This window comes from Notamacropus eugenii, chromosome 6 (genome assembly GCF_028372415.1).
Source record: "Notamacropus eugenii isolate mMacEug1 chromosome 6, mMacEug1.pri_v2, whole genome shotgun sequence".
In the NCBI taxonomy this organism is placed as follows: Eukaryota; Metazoa; Chordata; class Mammalia; order Diprotodontia; family Macropodidae; genus Notamacropus; species Notamacropus eugenii.
This window is the reverse complement of record NC_092877.1, coordinates 211,052,006-211,070,402: the sequence shown is the minus strand read 5'-3', so window position 1 is coordinate 211,070,402 and position 18,397 is coordinate 211,052,006. Positions and strand designations below refer to the sequence as shown.

The 18,397-nt window shown below is 36.8% G+C and overlaps 1 protein-coding gene and 1 long non-coding RNA gene across 13 annotated transcripts in view; one reads left to right on the top strand and one right to left on the bottom strand.

Annotated features, from left to right (window-relative positions):
• ARHGEF7 (Rho guanine nucleotide exchange factor 7) overlaps window positions 1–18,397 on the top strand; it is a 311,991-nt gene that overhangs the window by 191,799 nt on the left and 101,795 nt on the right. For 11 of the 12 annotated variants that reach the window (XM_072621961.1, XM_072621952.1, XM_072621953.1 and 8 more), the window contains 2 exons: window positions 7,201–7,295; window positions 7,560–7,655. In XM_072621961.1, the coding sequence (XP_072478062.1) occupies window positions 7,201–7,295; window positions 7,560–7,655 (191 nt within the window). Of the gene's footprint in view, window positions 1–3,102; window positions 3,166–7,200; window positions 7,296–7,559; window positions 7,656–18,397 lie in introns of those variants that run through there. The other variant, XM_072621963.1, reaches the window with a different exon arrangement.
• LOC140512656 (uncharacterized) lies at window positions 1,096–13,081 on the bottom strand. Its single transcript, XR_011969868.1, has 3 exons — window positions 12,948–13,081; window positions 8,084–8,186; window positions 1,096–3,129 (listed from the first exon to the last, which is right to left on the bottom strand). It is a non-coding gene; the product is annotated as an uncharacterized lncRNA (long non-coding RNA).

Sequence of the window (18,397 nt, the reverse complement as noted above, 5' to 3'; positions counted from 1 at the left end):
TTACCTAATATCCCCCTAACCCCACCAAAAACATCAGTCTAGGAAGGGAAGATCATCAGGATTACTGGTCAAAACAGAAAACAACTGCTGTTTGCAGTTACTCTGAATAATCAGAGTGATCTTTTTCAATTTGAGTTTGACAAAGTTATATGGTTGTAGTCTAACTGAAGTGCCTTTGAAGAGCGTAAATTTAGAGCAAAGGGAATTCTCTTAAGGGATATTTCCTTCAAATGATTATCATTCAAACTAATTCCTTTCCTTTTCTGTTGAGGCTTTATTTTCCCCAGGGACCAATATAGTTCTTTAGATTATTGTACTATCCTGCATCCCCCATCCTAGTCCATATTACTCGTAGTCTGTCTTCAAGTATGGATAGGTTTGGATTGTTTTTCTGTATTTTCTTTAATCTACATTGTCTTTCCCTGCTGGCCTGATTTTTCTTCCCTTTTATGTCTTTATCTGGTGACTGCTATTCTTCTACATTTTTGCCTGGCAATATATAGATTCAAACTAATGGGATCATAGATAGAAGTTTAGGAAGTGGACGATATATAATGTCGAGTAGTCTTCCTGATGTATAAGAAATAGCTTGAGATAGAATTTAAAAGATGATTTGGAGTCAGTGGCCTAGAATGGTCTTGATTTACCAGGATTTCCAGACACTTTGAAAAATGTAAAGGTTGATGAGCAAGCAGTTGATATGATTGGAACTTTACATTGGGAAGATGATGATGATGATTTAATGGTAAGTTGTCTAGAGTGGAGGGAAACAAAGGGAGTAAGGAGATAAAAGATTATTGTATAAAACCAAATAAGCAGTAATGAGGGTGTGAACTAGGTAGGTTGCATGAGATTGGTCACAGAGGGCATGGAAGTTGGAAATGTTGGGGAGATAAAAATCAATTCTGGTTCTGCTGCTTAGATCTGTGTAGCTTTGGGAGAAGTTCTGGGCTTGACTTTCCTTACCTCTAAAAAAGAAGGGTTGGACTAGAAATTCAGTCATAAAACTTTGTATCTTAACTGGATTTGGAGGTAAGGAAGAGACCTAAGAATATTGACTTGGCCAAAAAAAGAAAAGAGAGGAAAAAAGATCTGTGGAAGTTGATTGTAATCAAAGCAGCAAAACCTTTATTTTTCAAGGTCAGGTACCTGCATATTGGGAATGAGTACATTTCTGATTACCTAAATAGCATATTTGGATTAAACTTAAGTAATTTGGGCTTTATTTAATTCTTTGGTGTAATGCTTAAGAAAAAATAGTATGTTAAATGTTAAGTAATATGTTAAAAAATACGTGATAGATACTTTTTGTACTTAGCATTTTTGCCTCAATCCTTCCCCAGAATAAAAGTATGCTTCCTTTTCACTAATATATTGAAAAAAAATCTAGCTTTGGACCATGTTACTTGATGAGAATGACAGTGGAGGTCCACTTTGGGGCTCTATGGATTTCTGTGCCAAATTGTACCTGACTGTTACCCTGTAGACACCCTAAAGAGTATGATTAGATCCTGGAAAAGGGCCACTGGCAGCTCGGTTTACTTGTTGAATTGCCAATTAATGTAAGGAATTATTAATTGATATACTATGACCTAGGAAAGAGGGGGGAAAAAGGAGACATGAGGTTTTTCTATCCACCATTGCTTTCTATCTGTGAATTCATTGTGCTTTACTTATTTAGGAGAATGTTAGACTATGGCTATGTATAGTCTTAGTCCTGGTACTGCTGATTTATTACCAAAAGAATAGTCCGCCAGGGGATCCCTTTGGGTCAGGGTGTGGCTGGCACATCTGGATTTGTGGATACTCACCCATGGCAGTAAGTAGGGAGTAATGAATGGGGATAGGGAGGTATGTAGAATCACGTAACAGGATCAGAACTGGGAGCAGTGGGGTAGCATGGACTTGTGGTAGATGTAAGAGTACATGGTGGGGAGGAGCAGGAGTTAGGAGTCTCATTTTTATAGGGTTTTAGTGTTAAAGGACAGACTAATTCTTACATTGCTACCTTAAGGTTAGTTCATGAGCATATCCACATCATCTCAAAGTTAGGTTATTTTGTTCTCATAGTGCTTTGCTGATGTTCTGCTGGGGTTTGCTGGTCTATGCTGCATGTCTAGGGCTTATTTGAGGTTTATAGACTGAAGGCAGTTAGCAGACCTGAAGGGCCCTTGCATTAAGGTCTAGCCAGCTTCCCTTAATTTAACACATAATCCTAGGATGTGACCTTCGTTAATTTATGAGACAGTTTCCAGGGGCTCCTATGGTCCCTTTATTTATGAGGTGGTTTGCAAGTGATATGGTCACTGAATTTATGGGGTAGTCTGTAAGTGTAATCTTACTTCCTACTATTGTTACCTTATACTGGCTACTTGTAAATTCACTATACTAACTAGAAGGGTGGGGGAGGGGTAAAGGGGAGGAGTTGGGTCAGGTGGATCAGAACAAGATACAGTTTTAGCACACTTGTCCTGAATAGGCTGGTAGGATTGTAATGCTGAGTTCCTCCTTTGAGTTTCTCCATAGGTTCTTTTGAAATTTTTTGTAAAACTTTGGTAGTTTTAATTTGGGTCTTTACCAGGGACTGGGACCTTGGATGCATGGTCTAATGTGTTCCCCTTTTGCTTTCCTTTTCTTAAAAGGTGAAAAATTTATCCAGTTCCTCAATTGAAAGCCTGACTTCTAGATCTGAAGCAAGTTTTTTGAGCCATGCCTTAGAGTGATTTACACTGGGACTTTATGGGACTTTGTAAAATGGACTATACTGGGGCCTCCTCAAAGTAATAAAGACCTAAGTTTCTGTTTGGCTATTAGGTGACTGATACTGTGTAGATTAATGAAGCCTTTTATGGTTGACAATTTAGGAATTGTCTTAAGGAATTGAGTGAGTTCCTTTGTGACACTGTTGTTAACTAGGTTTGATTTTCCACACCTCGTGACACAGGGAAAGCTTCTGCTGGATGAGCTCAGCTCTCTGTTTCATTCATCATGGTCATGGATTTTTAAAGACTACCATCTCAGGACATACTTTCTTTTGGTCCTCAGTCTTATCAGTAGCATACTATGATGTAACCCTGGAAGTGAATCTTCAAGTGATGTCTCATGGGGTCCTGTAGCAGCCGGAACATGCTGAAAGCAGAAAAGGGAAAAAAGGTGATTATTAGAGCACCCAGACACAATAATGAGGTTAGAGACAGAAACCTGCTTCTCTTGCTGAAGTATAGAAGGATGGAGAAGGACTTCAGATAATTGCAAGATAGGGAACTTTGTAGGAAAGACTCAGCAAGTCTTTTTTTTTTTTTGTCAAGGGTGGGGGAAGACATATCTTCTCTCTATTTGGATAAGAAAACTGGAGTAACATGGCTATAACAGTTATTTTAGAATAATGCTGATGGCTAGCATTATTCTAACTGACTGGACTTAAGACAATCATTGCAATGAAGATAGTGTATTTTTTCTTGGGGGGTGTGCAGGTGGAAGGTTATTGTATCTACAACACATGCTTATTGGAAACTTTATCTGCTGTACTATTCTTACTGTTCACAAAGTGTGGTCTTTTAAAACTGGTGTTAAAAACAAGTTGTGTTGTCCTTCCCTTGCATATTATATAGGGAAGAAAAAACTAATTTTTTTATTAAACTTTTTTTTGGATACATTTCTGGTAGCAATTTTTCCGTAATCAGTTAGTATTATTTGTATGCTCATCTAATATCTGTAGTAAAATAACTAGTACATCTTATGTATCTTTATTTTAACATTAGAAGAAAGACTTTCAATGTGTGTGTCAATTGCTAGTTGAGACATTTAACCCCTTTTCAAGATCCCATTATGTTTGGCCAACTTTTCCACTCTCTATTTTGAAAGAAAATAAATCACCTAGCTCACAATTTCTCTCTATTTAGAGAATTAATGTGCTGTTAGGCTGTGGTTTCTGTCCTCCACTTAATAACTAATACCATAGTATGACATTTATGTACATTTCTCAGAAGGAAGACATTGTATGATCTCTCCACAAATAAATGAATAAATCTTGATGGATCCATACATCCTCCTCCCCTGCCTTGCTTGTCCTATGTACCTTTAAATGAAAAGAACCATTCAGGGAATATACACTGGAGTTCAGTGTCACTAGCAAAAAAAACCCCAAATTCTTCTTTTTCAGTAGTGCAGCATGTTAGATATTTAATCAAGTTTGCATTTAATTATGAATGACTGGAATAACTGTACTTTTCTGCTCAGAAACAATAGTGAATTGTATAACCCAGGCAGTATTTGGTATTATGCATTTGATAATCACAGGGTATTGACATCCTTTATATATGAATAAAGTAATGCATTTTTCTTCACATGCATTTAAATATGAAGATCTCGTGGGTATTTAGAAAAGTGAAAATCTACTTGTGAAATCTTTTCTAGGTGATTAGATTAGCCCCTGATGTCATAGTGGAAAGAATGTAGAATTGCATACTATTAGAACTGGAAAAGGTCTTAACTCTAATGAGATGTTGAGGTTCAGGGAGACAGTCACTTTTTAAAAAAATTAAATTTCTTTTTATACTCTCTTCTCACCTCTCTCCTCCCACAGGGAGGGGTGAGAAGAAAAAACAAAATTTTTATAACAAATTTGAATAGTCAAGCAAAACAGATGTCCACTTGTGTCACGTCCAAAAATGTGTGTCATTCTGTATATTTAGTCCCTTCTCTTTAGCATGTTGAAATAACTTATTCTAAATGATATGTCAACTTAATGGTAGAAGTAGAACTAGACCCAAGATTTCTTTGACTTTTGGTTAAGTTATTCTTTTCACTACATTATCCTGGAGCCTAGGATGGAAAATTCACATTATTATTGCTCAGTCAGTCAATTTGTAAACTTTTATTAAACCCTAGGAAAAGGCAATAGCCAGATTTACCTTCAGAGAAGTTCTGTCCTGATGAGGGAGACCTCATGTACAGGTACACATATAAATAATAGACAAAATAAATGCAAGATAGTTTTAGGAGGGAATTGGGTAGCAACTGGGGGATGTGGTGGTGGCTTCATGGAAAAGGTGGTGCTTAAGCTGAATCTTGATGGAAACCAGAAAATCCGATACACAGAGTCGAGCCATGCATTCCAGGCTTCACGGCAGTTAGTGCAAAAGAGAAGGGGGCCATATGAACACAGTAGTAAATGGGCCAGTATGGCTATGTCACAGAATGTGTGGAGGGAGGTAATATGTAAGAAGACTGGAATGCCTTTGAAGCAGTTTTGATGTCATGCAGAGATGTTTATTTGTTACCTAAAAGGAATGGTCCTTCTTCCCCCTTGCTACTTACAAATTCTTACTTTACTACGATCAATCTGTAACTTCTCCTACTACGAGGTTCACTCAGTCCATTCACCCAGTCAGGATTGTGGTAGCTGTTATTTCCAAGACATTCTCTTATTTCTCAGCAAGCCTAGCACCTGCAGCAGCTCAGATTCTTTCTCCTTTGCAACTGCTTTCCTCCTACTTGGAGATTTCAACATGCATATTGATATGCCCTCAAACATCTTAACCTCCTAGTTCTTCAGTTTATTCCTTTTCCATGACCTGTACATCTACCTGAGCAGCCCACAGAGATGATCATACCCTTCCTCTTGCCATGTCCCCAAAATATTTCTCTTTCATGCTTATAAACTCTGAAGTCCCTTTTATCTGATTATAATTTGTTGTCATTTCATCTTTTGCTTGTGTATCCAGCCCCTGTTCCTTGATCTTTCTGTGATCTCCAATCTCTCTAGCCCTAGTTCTTGCCCAGGCTGTCACTCCTGCACTGTCCGTAATCTCTTCTCTATCTTGATTGTTTGCTGAGCCAGTTTACACTGTCCTCCTCACTTAATTAAGTCTTTTGCCTCTTTATCTTATTGCCTGTTTTGTCTTTCTGAGCTTCAGTCTTGGATCGCTCCTACCTGACAAAGCTGAACAAAAAACTTACGAAACTTTGTTGATTTTTGGACTACTACAGATTTATATTCAACAGAAAAAAAAGTTCAGTTGAGCCCTTATTGTGGCAAGATAATCCTGTTACACCTTCCTAATTGATTAGATACTCTACTCACCATGTACTTTTACTTTTTTCAAACATTTCCATCCTTCCTCAAACCTCCTGTGGCTATCCCTCTCATATCCTCTCAGATGAAAACTTTGCCTCATATTTCACTGAAAAAAATGAGGTCACTCACAGTGATTTTTGCCTTGTTCTTCATCTTACATCACTCAGATATATTTCTCCACTATCTTAGCCTTGACCTCATCTCATGCAGAAGTGGCCCTTCTCCTTCCTTGACTTCTTTGGTTTTCTTCAAGACCCAATTAAAATTCCACCTTCTACAAGAAGATTTTCCTAATCTCTTAATGCTGGTGCCTTCCCTCTATTGATTATCTTCATTATTTCCAATTTATTCTCTACATAGCTTGTTTGTACATAATTGTTTGCTTATCATTTCCATTAGACCGAGCTTCTTGAGAGCAAGGACTATTCTTTGCCTTTATTTGTCTCCCCAGAACTTTGCACAGTGCTGGCCAAATAATAAATGCTTGATAAATGATTATTGTTGATTGTTGCCACAAAAAGTGCTGCTATAAATATCTTGATGTATCTGGAACCTTTATTTTTGTCAGATATCTCCTTGGGGTATATACTTAGTAGTGGAATCTCTGGGTCAAAGGGAATGATTATTTTAGCCACTTTATATAATTCCAAATTACTTTCCAGAATGGTTTTACTAATTCACTGCTCTATTGAAAATATATTAATATGGCATATTAACTTTTTATAGATTTCAAAGACATAATAAATGTTGAATTGGAATGTGGTTAGAGTAGAGTCTTATAGTTGTAAGTTTATTTCCTATATAACTAGTTGTATTAGGCACAGTGATTAATGCTACCTGGTATATATTCTTTTTCCTCTCACTTTAGAGATCTTTGCTTTTTTTGTCACTATTTATTCAGTAATGCATTTGGCAAGATGGAATGGGATAATTTGAATAAACATGAACTATATTTTCTCACTAGATCTGAAGAATAAGTTCACAGCCAAGGAGCACAGATGTAGTAATGATCTCAAACACTTCTGTGAAGGCCTAAGATCAGATTTGAACCCAAAGTGTGTAATTCTTGTGCAGTGTTGTCTTTTGAAAGTTAGCTGATAGTTATTCATCATTTATTGTAGGTGCTACAGAATATTTTAGAAACAGAAAATGAATATTCTAAGGAACTACAGACTATTCTTTCAACTTACCTGCGACCATTACAGTCCAGTGAAAAGTAAGTTAGATTATTAATTCTTTTTCTTATTAGAAGGGATTTTTAATATTTAAATAATCCTGTACTACTTTCTGTCCCTATACTTACTCTACTACCTTCTCTTATCCTTTACTGGAAAGTTGAGAATAAAAATGACATTGAAAGATTTTACTCTTGGATTATTAAGCATGCTTTAAAAATAAGAGTTTTGTGGGTTTTGGATGGGGAGGAGGCATGTTTGCAAAATTTCTTACACATTTTTACTTGTATTTTTCTTGTCTCCAGGTTAAACTCAACAAATATTTTATATTTAATGGGAAATCTAGAAGAAATAAGTTCTTTCCAGCAAATGCTTGTACAGTCTTTAGAAGAATGCACCAAGTAAGTAGCATGTTTTAACCTTTATGCAGGTTTCCTTTTGGTTCCCAGAGTATTTTAAGAGATTGTGTCAAGACCATTTCAAGATTCAGATTTCTGCAGACTAAAACTTACATGGTTTTGAATTTCCAGGATAGCTTGGGGTCTATAGCAAAAGTTGTGCTTAGGTGATCTAATTTCCTTCCTAATTTATAGCTAAGATGTTCTTCTTTTCTTCTGACAAAAATCTTGACTCATTGTGCTTATGCTTTCAAAGTTGGGGTACTTATTAGAAGCTAAAGAATAGAAGTGATCATTTGATTTATTGTAGAGTATGTGGGAAATAGATTTTTAGAAGTACTTTTAAGCTTAGAAAAAAGTATTAGGCACCAAAATCTCTCCCTTTTTGGAAGGAAGTAGAACTGAATGATACCAATTCTGGCATTTCCTACCAGTATTGAATGTTTTCGTTATAACATCTTCTTGAAGCCAAAAGAGATGCCTCAGTAGTTGTTCATCACAGCTCCAGATATGTTCAGGGTTTCACCCAGTGTCCTTCAGAAAAAGATAGTCTGTGCATTAATTATTCTTTGGGATATTTGACCCATGATGTTATGATGTAGTTTGAGAAATAGATTGTGACAAGTTACCCAAAACTTTTCCACCACTCCCTTTTCACTCTGTTTCCTGTAGCTATCTTGTATCCCAAGGATGGAAATATTTTCTCTTCACCTTCTTTCTCTCCTCCCCTCTCCATAACTTTGACTTAGGTCTTTTAAAAAATATTGCAGTCATTTATTCCTCTTCCTTATTAAAATCACTCCTATAATAAAGACATTTAAGCAAAACCTCCCCCTTTGACAATACAGTCATCATTCCACACTTCTGTATTTCCCATGTCTTCTCCCAGGAGGAGGAAAGTTAGTTTCCTCTTCTTTATGACAATTGGAAATTGTAATCTGAGTGTGACAGCATTTTAGTGTTAGTTTTCTTCTGTGGAGTTTTAATCACTATATTGTTTTCTGGGTTCTACTTTCTTTACGTGACATCATGTCATGCAAGTTTTAAATGAGGCCATTTCTGGATAGAACTTGGGACATAATGGACACATTTTGATTTTGTTCTGGATTGTGTACTAGGGAATGTAATAGTGGTATGCCCTTAAGGTCTTGCATTGAAACTCTTAAGGGATGATTGGGCAACCAGTCCTTCATGTGACTAATATATTTTCTGTGACTGTTCATTGACAGCAATTACAGTAACACCAATTTATTGGGCACCAGCTTTGTTCTTTCTAGTGTTTGTGTTTTTGAAGTGTTTAAATGAGAGTTGTTTCCTCTAATTTTTGAGAAGTAAGTTAGTTGTGACAGGTTTAGTCCTATAAATAATGTGTTTAAACCTTAGTCATAAATATAAAACACAAGGAGAAGTGAGACTTATTTTTGTTTTTCTTTTAAATGCTGCTGTTTTTAAAATTGAACTATGTGGTAACTTCAAGTGTGCTCTGAGTCTCTGTCCTGGGCCTTATTCTCTTCTCGTATTACACTGTTTCACTTGGTGATCTCATCAGCTCTCATGGTTTCAGTTATCATCTTAGTGCAGGTGACTCTCACATTTTCTTGTGCCACCCCTATCCTCTATCCTGACTTCCAGTCTCATGTATCCAGTTGTCTTTTAGACATTGTGGGACTCTTAAGCTCAGCCTGTCTAACCTGAATTCGTGATCTTTCTCCCCAGTTCTTCTTCTATTCCTAACTTCCCAGTTATTCTCTAGAGTACCATCATCCTCCCAGTCCTCTAGACTCATAACCTCGGTGTCATCCTCAACTCCTTATTCTCACCTTCTGTATCATATCAGTTACCAAGTCCTATCCATTCCACCTTCATAACTTCTCTCACATATGCCCCCTTCTCTGCTGTTGATCCATCCTTCTGCAGGCCCTCATCTCTCCATGCCTAGATTGTGGTAGTAGTCTAGTGTTAGGTCTCTTTTCAAGTCTCTCCCCACCTCTGTCATACTGATCTTCCTAAAATGCAACTCTGACCATATCACCTTCCCTTCTCCCCTGTTCCTGACCCTTATCACCATTTAATAAACTCCCTGTTCCAGGATCAGATCTAAAATTCTCTGTTGTGTCTTTAGAGCCCTTCATAACCTGGCCCCTTTCTGCCTTTCAGTCTTCTTACACTTTACCCTTCTTTGCATTTTGATATCCAGTGATTTCAGCCTTCTTGCTCTTCCTCTCACGTGATACTCTTATCTCCTGGCTCAGGCATTTTTTACTGGCTGTTCCCAATGCCTGAAATGCTCTCCCTCCTCTTTTCTGCCTCCTAGGTTCCATGGCTTTCTTCAAGTGTCCACTAAAGTCCTACCTTCTGCAAGAAGCCTGTCTCCAGTTCTCCTTAATCTTAGTTCCTTCATTTTGAGATTACTGTCAATTTATCCTGTATACATCTTGTTTGTATATAACTTTTTTATGTTGCCTTCTCCATTAGAATGTCACCTCCTTGAGATTGGGAACTATTTTTTTGGGAAGGGCCTTTCTTTGTATCTCCAGTTCTTATCACAGCACCTGCCGCAAAGTAAGAACTAAATAAATACTAATTGGCTTGACTTGCTCTTTTCCTTTTTATCTCATTGATCTCTGAATGTCTGATTTCATTCTAATTTGTTTAGATTTGCTTCTTCTGAATTCTTATAGATGGAGAGGAGCCAACTTATCCTGGCCTTTTGATTTATGTCATCTTGCTATGTTGTATTGGCTAGAAAGTAAGCTCTATAAATTGATTAACAGCTTGCTAGACTGAAAATAGGTTTATCACTTAAATTTTGTATTAGAACGTATAGTGGAAGGAAGTAGTGTGCCAGAATGACTAAACACTGGCCTCCAACCAGAAATCTAAATCAATTTTCTTCTTGTAGCTTTCTCAGCCTGAGTAATGTGGCATATTGATATGCTATTGAGTAGAGTAGCTTGAGTATCACTCAGCTTCTCTACCTGGCAGATAGGGTTCATTTGCCATAGTTTTCTTTACAAAAGGCGTATCTCTTCGCATAATGACAGCACACATCTTTCACTTCCTCACTGATGTTTATGTGGTCTAACCAATGGATTGTTGGATTGTTTTTCATGAGAATTGGGATGTAGTTCTGATACTTTTCCAGGTTTTGATGTGACTTGGGTAAATTACTAAATTATAAGGTATGGAAATCCTGTTTACTCATTTATAAAGTAGAGTTTAGAAGCTTCCATGAAAGCTTCTTTTAGTAGTAAGAATGGAAATATCTTTGCTTTTTTCCCCTTCCTCTCTATTTTAATGCTAACTTTTACTTGTCATTTTGGTCTGCTTCTTTACTGAAATTTCCATCTCCTTAGAGCAGAAATTTTTAACAGTAAGTTTCAGAACTGCTCATCAGCTAATTCCACTCTCTCTGCTCTTACATTTTACTATCTACAACTGTTTTCAACCAACTTTCCATTCTTGCTGTTCTGTAATGTTACAAAAACTCCCTCATGCTTCTAAACACATGTTCATACCGTTCCAAGTATTATAACATTTTTCCCATTTGTCAAAATATATCCTTCCTTTCTTTATTTAAATCATGTTTCAAAGCCCATTTCCCTGAGGAAACTTTTTCTTGATTTCTTATTATTTGACTTTAAAAATAATCTCTACTTCATGGACGTTCACAAGTCACTGTATTATGTGTGTGTTTCTGGTCCTTCTTCCTTCTTTTTCCCTTTATTCCCCGTCCCCTTGAGTTGTCCCAAGTCACACAGCTAATTTAAAGTTATCTAGGTGTCCTGACTCCTGTTCAATACACAGTACTATCTAGAATCTTATTCAGAAAGTATATTCAAAGGTCACTTTGTCCTACTTCCCTTCTTTTCTTTTCAGGCATGTCAGTAGTATCCCTGACAAAAAGTCAGTGTTGTCTCTGGTTGAAAACATTTCTAATGACAGGGAAATAAATCATTACTTTTCAAGGCTGCTGATCCATTGTCAGAAAGATCTTCCTCATATTGAGCCTAAATCTGACTCCTTGTTAAATTATTAAATTTCATTTTATTCCTTTACAGCTCCTTTGGCCTTAAATGGATCTCCTTTGTACTTAATTATGAATTATTGACCACCATATATCAGAGAAGGGGAGCTATAAACTAGAAATGAATTGTGCAGCCTGTAGGAGATTGTGGATTACAGGGTCCCTGCAATGGTGGCCTGACTGTTGTACTGGGGGTGCAGATAAAGACTATGGTGTCAGGGCCTCTGAAATTGCGTTCATTTATTTCTCTTCACTTTACTTCCCCACCTCTTTTATGCAGTTCTCACATGCCAGGTCATCTTTAGTGAATCTTGCAGTCTACATTTCTCTAATTATAGGTCTTTCCAATATCCTTTGGGTCATATGAGAATTTGAATCTTAAGAGATCATAGTATTTATTCACTGATTTATGGGCAAATGGAAGAATATTCCGTGTTAAAAGGTAGATTTCTGTGACAGTAAGTAGCTTGGAATGATTGAAGGTCCAAATGTCATCCAGCTGCATTGACTCCTGCTCAGTTCCAGAGCTAACTTGTTGGCCATCATTAGGACTCGTACACAGTAGACATACATATGCATGACCTTATTTTGTTTTGTTATTAAAAACAATATTCAGACACTGGTAATTGTGGAGTGGTAGAATGTCATGAATTGTCCATGCCCACAGAAAGCTCAAACTACTATCACTGCCATACTAATCAAAACAGAGGATCCCCTATTCACTAGGCCTAAGCAGCTGGGCCAACCATTAGGGAGAAATAAATAACCTCTTTGGGTTAGTGCCTTAAATATATCACTCTTTAAAAATAGCGGACAAATGCTGAGGTGCCTCAGCTTTTCTGTGAAACCATCTCTTATTAATTGGGAGACATGTAATCATTACCCCTGAGTAATTTCTACTTATTCTCTTACCGTGAGCAAAAGTGTAACTGTTTGGTGTATGCCCTCAGTGAGTTTATTATGTGTATCAGTATTTTCCGTCTTATGTAAGCCCATTGAGATCTGACCCATCTTGCTCATTTTATACAGCATCACTTAGCCAGATTCTTAGGAAATGCTGTTGGTGGTGATGTTTGTGTTTACTTGGCAGGAACAGCTCTCCACTTAATCAGGCTTTGATTTCTTGTATTGTTGTATTGAGCTGCTTTTTTCCTTCGAAGGCAATTTTTTGCCCTACTGGTTTGTTAAATGCTTCTTCTGTTACAAACCAATGGATTTTTTGCCTCTCAAAAAGTTTTGTCTGCAGTTGTCCCCAGAGCATTTCTTACCTGGCAGGTACCATGATGTGAAGATCTTTGAGATTCTGAAGGATTTCTCTTCTCCTCTTATCAGGTAAATAAAAAATTGAAAATGGCATGGAGTAGCGGGCAGTAAGTGGTTGGCAGTTAGACTGTAAACAGTGAGATCATAAACCAGAACCTGGCTATCTTCAGCATTCTGTGACTCTAATAGTTTTATCTGATAGTATTGAATATCACATTTATAAAGTGATAAGGGTTTACAAATTGCTTTTACTCAAAACAGTGGTGTACAGATTAAGAACCAAAAGGATAGTCAGGCTATCCAGTCTAATCTCTCATTTTGCTGAGAAACCCAAGGCTAAGTGAGGAAAGTGAGTTCTGCAAGGCCCCATAGAGAGTCCACTAGGGATTTGAACCCAGATCTCTTGACTTCAGGGCCCATGCTTGTTTTACATTGCTTTTTTTTTTTTTTTTTTTTTTTGCAGAGGAGTAAACTGAGGGTTAGAGAGATTAGGTGACTTGCTCCCTAGTAAATTGTTTGTCTTTGCGATTACTTGTATTTTTATAATCTAGTGTTGGAGAGTAGGATGCTTGAGGACTTTTGTCTTAGATTTTGGTTTTTAATTTTTTTTTTTGTACCATCAGCATTTATTTTTTAAACAAGTGATGCTTTGTATGTAATGATGTGATGAGTTTGTAGGTGACAGATGCTGAACATACAATTCTGCTCTCATACTCTGCATCTGAATATAGGAATATTATTATTCAAAATTTGATTATAGGCGTAAATCGTAGAAAGTTCCCTAATTTGTTTCTAATGTGAAAAGGACCACCTCTCCTATGCTCCATGATAGGAACGTCTTTTTTCTTCTTTCTTATTTCTCTTCACTACCGAGGAACTGCATTGCTCCCCCTTAAGGGTTTCCTCCCTGCTATGTAGTCTCTTTTCACTTCTTTTCAGCCCCCTTGCTGCTGAGAGGACTGTCCACCTGAGGAAGGAAGAAAGCCTTGACTTTCTTATAAATGTTTTCCATGGGAACATTTAATATTGTTACAATCAAATTTCAGCTACTTCTCACCAACTTAAAAAAATAGACTTGGAATATAATGTTTTTGCCATAGGGAGGTCTGTTCTAGGTTTAAAGTTGAGTGAACATTAAAATCTATTCATATAAAACTTCAGGGTAATTTGCATTGTTTGAGTGGATTATGGTTTGTCATAATGAGTGAATCTGTGCTTTGTTATTTGTTGATCTTTTTTTTCTCAGAACCATCCTTTTAAGAATTCTCATTATCCCTCATTTTTTTTTTTGGTTCAGTACTTATTATGCTGTTATACTTTGCTATGTGCAGGATGAGGTCAATGTGGGAGTGGGAGATCACAAAGATAGTAAGGCATTATCCCTGCCCACAAGGAGTGAATAAAGGAGATAAGCTGGGAAACTAAATCAGTATAATTTAGTGTCAAGTAAGATATTGAATACACAAGTGACATACAATAGTGTGTTGAGAGTTTAGTTGAATGAGTCTTTTCCTAGCTGGGAAAGACCAGAGAAGGCTTTCATGGAAAGAAAGTGGCATTTAAAGCCATTATTAAAGATCTTTCTCAACAGGCAGAGATTGAAGTGAGGTTTTCCAAACTTAGGGTCCTTTACAGACAAAAGCACTGAGGAGGAGAGCTTGAGGAGACCTTAGATTGCTTTTAGTTTCAGACTCTTATTTTATGTGTGAAATCCACAGAGATATTTTACAGAGGAAACTAAAGTTGAGAGGTAAACTGCTTTGCTTAGGATCCTGTAAGTGCTAACAGTACTGTTATAACATGACATGCATTCCTAAAAATTGCCTTGTTTTTCACATTGTGCAATATAACCTACAGGGCTTGGGGGAAAGCTGAATGAGGGACATAACACTCAAAACTTTGTCAGTGACACATGAAAAAAGGAACCTAATGAAAACCATAGCCCAGTTTTTATATATGCTGAATGATTAAAGAATACGTAAGTACTATAATAAATAGTGGCAGTGGCAGTGACCTTGGGCTGCTGCTACCTTTTAACACTGAATATTCTCCCATTTGTCTATCAGTGAATAAATACTATGCTCTCTTAAGATTCAAATTCTCAAAAGATATTGGAAAGACCTATATTAGAGAAATGTGGGCTGCAAGATTCACTGAGGATGACTTGGCATGTGAGATTTGGCATGAAAGGCATCAGCAAAGACGTATAAGACTCATAAAAGAAGTGGGGAAGTAAACCAAAGTAAACCTTTGCCTTGGTTCCCATGGGGCTCCAGACTGGAGAAGTTGGCTGCCAGAGAGAGAGCAGTCTCATTGGGCAGCAACTCTAAGAGGAACTGGGGGTGGGATGGAAAACTGGGATGGTGGTAGAGGTGGTGGTTGGTTGATTGATTTGAATGGGTTTTCATTAGCCCTCCTTTGCCTACAGTTCCCAGGGCACAAGAAGATAGATAATACGTATAGCACTTTACCTTGAAAAAGATAGTTTGTAGAAGTGGGTGCAGGAAAAATTGCACTTGTGAGTTATTGTGAAGTGGTGTTATCCAACCTTTAGGATAAAATCAATATCCAGTGAACTGAGGTTGCTGGTAGGGTAGACATTTGAACCTTCTGCATGTGTAAGTTATGTGCTCAGTTCAGCTAGGTGCAGTTTTCTGTTTCTCAGTGTTGAAATCTCACTTCAGTAAACCGAAATGCATGTTATACTCAGATTGTTTCCTAATTCCTAATCAAATTGAAACAAATTCACATTTTAAAAATAAGTATTATAGCAAAATTGAATGTAATAAGTAGTACTGCTCAACATGACATGCCCACGTAAGAAAATGTGCTGTGCTGTTTGAGCAAAGCAGAATTGAGACAGCACGAAGTAAACGCAGGATGCGCAAGTTTGGGATATTCATCCCAAATATTCATATGGACTATCTGTGCCCAACCTGTGGTAGAGCACTCTGAGCTCATATTGGTCTTATCAGCCACAGTTGGACACACTGAAATTTCACTTTACAATGGTGATGTCATTTTGGTCCTCTTCGAAGACAAAGGACACCAGCCAGCTAACCAATAAGTAGTAGAACTGGAATTTGAATCTGAACTCTTTGACTTCATATTCCCTAGGACTTTAATGTATACCAGCTTTCACCTTGGAAATCTGAGTTAATGATCTTATTGTATAAGTGAGCTTTAGTAGAGCTGAGCAAGAATTCTTACTGTGGTCTGTCTCCCAGGGCTTGAAATACTTTTTGTTGGGTTGAGGTACTTGCTGTAACCAACCTATTCTTAATGTGTGGAGACTGTTTTATTTTTATCTTAGTGTCTCCAGTGCATACAATAGTATCTTAGACCTTTAATGTTGTCTGTTGAGTTGAATCGCTGTGGTTATATAGCACAGTTCAGCTTATTATCTCCCTTAGCAGTCTTGCTTTAGGTCCAGGGATAGAACTGGAATATACCTCACCCAGCAAAGGCCCATGCCTAATCTAAAAACTAGATCTTGCTCAGGAAAGAGGATTGACATTAGAGTTACAATACTTGTGTTCATGTCCCAATCTAGCTGTTCCTTTGATCATTTATCATTTGGAGAATGGTTCTTTTTTTTATATATTTGGCTCAGTTCCTTACATATTTGAGAAATAATACCTTTATCAGAGAAATTTGCTACAAGATGTCCCCCCAGTTTTTTTGCTTTCCTAATTTTGGCTGCATAAATTTTGTTTCTGCAAAAACTTTTTAAATTAATGTAATAAAAATTAACCACTTTACATCCCATAGCCCTATCGATTTGCTTGGTCTTGAACTCTTCTTCCCTTATCACATAGGTAATGTTATTCATGCTCCCCACATTTGCTTATGATTTGCCCTTTGTGTCTAAATCATGTCTTCATTGTGAGCTTATATTGATATTCTCTGTAAAAGATGATGGTCGGTGCCTAGTTTTTGCCAGACTATTTACAGGTTTCCCAGCAATTTTTGTTGAATAGTGAATTCTTGCTCCAGTAGCTTGGATCTTTGGGTCTATGAAACACCTAGGGTATTGTGCTGATTTACTTCTGTATACATAATTCTGTATTCTGTCCCAACCACTCTACATTCCTTATCCAGCACCAGATTGTTTAGATGATTGCTGCTTTATAGTACAGTTTGAGATCTGGTATTGCTAAGCCACATAGCCTTCCTGAATTTTCCCTCATTGATTCCCTTGGTATTTTTTACCTTTTGTTCCTCCGGATGAATTTTGTTTATTATTTTTTATAACTCTATAAAATAATTGTGTAATTCTTTGGTAGTTTTATTGTTATGAGACTGAATATTTTATTTAAAATTTTTGCATCAAAATTCATTAGGAAAATGGTTCTATAGTTTTCTTTCTCTGTTTCTACTCTTCTGGTTTACAGATTGTGACTAGATTTGTGTCAAGGAAGAAATTTAGTATGACTGCTTCTTCACCTATTTTTTCAGGTAGTTTATGTGGTACTGGAAGTAGTTGTTCTTTAGATGTTTTGGAGAATTCACATATAAACCTATTTGGTCCTGGGGGTATTTTTCTTAGGGAATTCATTTGTAGTTTTATTTAATTTCTTTTTCTAAGTGTTTGATACATATACACACATACATACATATATATATAACTAGTTATTTAAACATTATATTTCCCCTTTTAATCTGGGTCATTTATATTTTTGTAAATATTCATCCTTTTCATTTAGATTGTCAGTTTTTTTTGCCATATTGCAAAATATCTCCTAATAATTGCTTTTATTTCCTCTTCATGAGTTACATAATCCCCACTGCTACCTTTTGTACTTAAGATGGAGCACAATAGATTTTACTCTAGTCTGTTATTTTAATTATATGTGTATATTTCTGTTTTAAGTGTGTCTTCTAAACAATATATATTTGGATTCTGGTTTCTAATCCATTCTGCTATTCTCTTCTCCTTCAGAGTCTATTTTGCTTCTGACCACTGCCTCCTTTAATCTGTCCTCCCTCTTATCACACACACCATCTTTCTCTTAAACCTTTTCCCTCCTACTTCCCTGGTAAGGTGAATTTCTGTACCTAAATGTGTGTGTGTATTCTGTGTCTGAGTGTATTCTTTCTTTCTTGAACTAGTTCAGATGAAAGTGTGGTTTAAGTATTATCTTTTCTTGCCATTCCTCCCTCCATTATGTCAATTCTTCCTTGCACACCCCATTTATGTGAGGTAATTTTCCCCATTCTCACCCCACTTACTCCCAGTGCATTCTTCTTTTCCACCCTTCAATTTTTTTGAGATTACCTCCAAGTTATAGGATCACACTCAGGTCATATATCTCATTAGACTACCTCTAAGAGCCCTAGTGATTATAAAGTTCTGAGGGGTTACATGTATTCTCTCCCCATACAAGAATATAAAGGGTTTATGATTTCTTCTTTATGTTTACATTTTTATGCTTCTCTTGAGTCTTATGTTTGA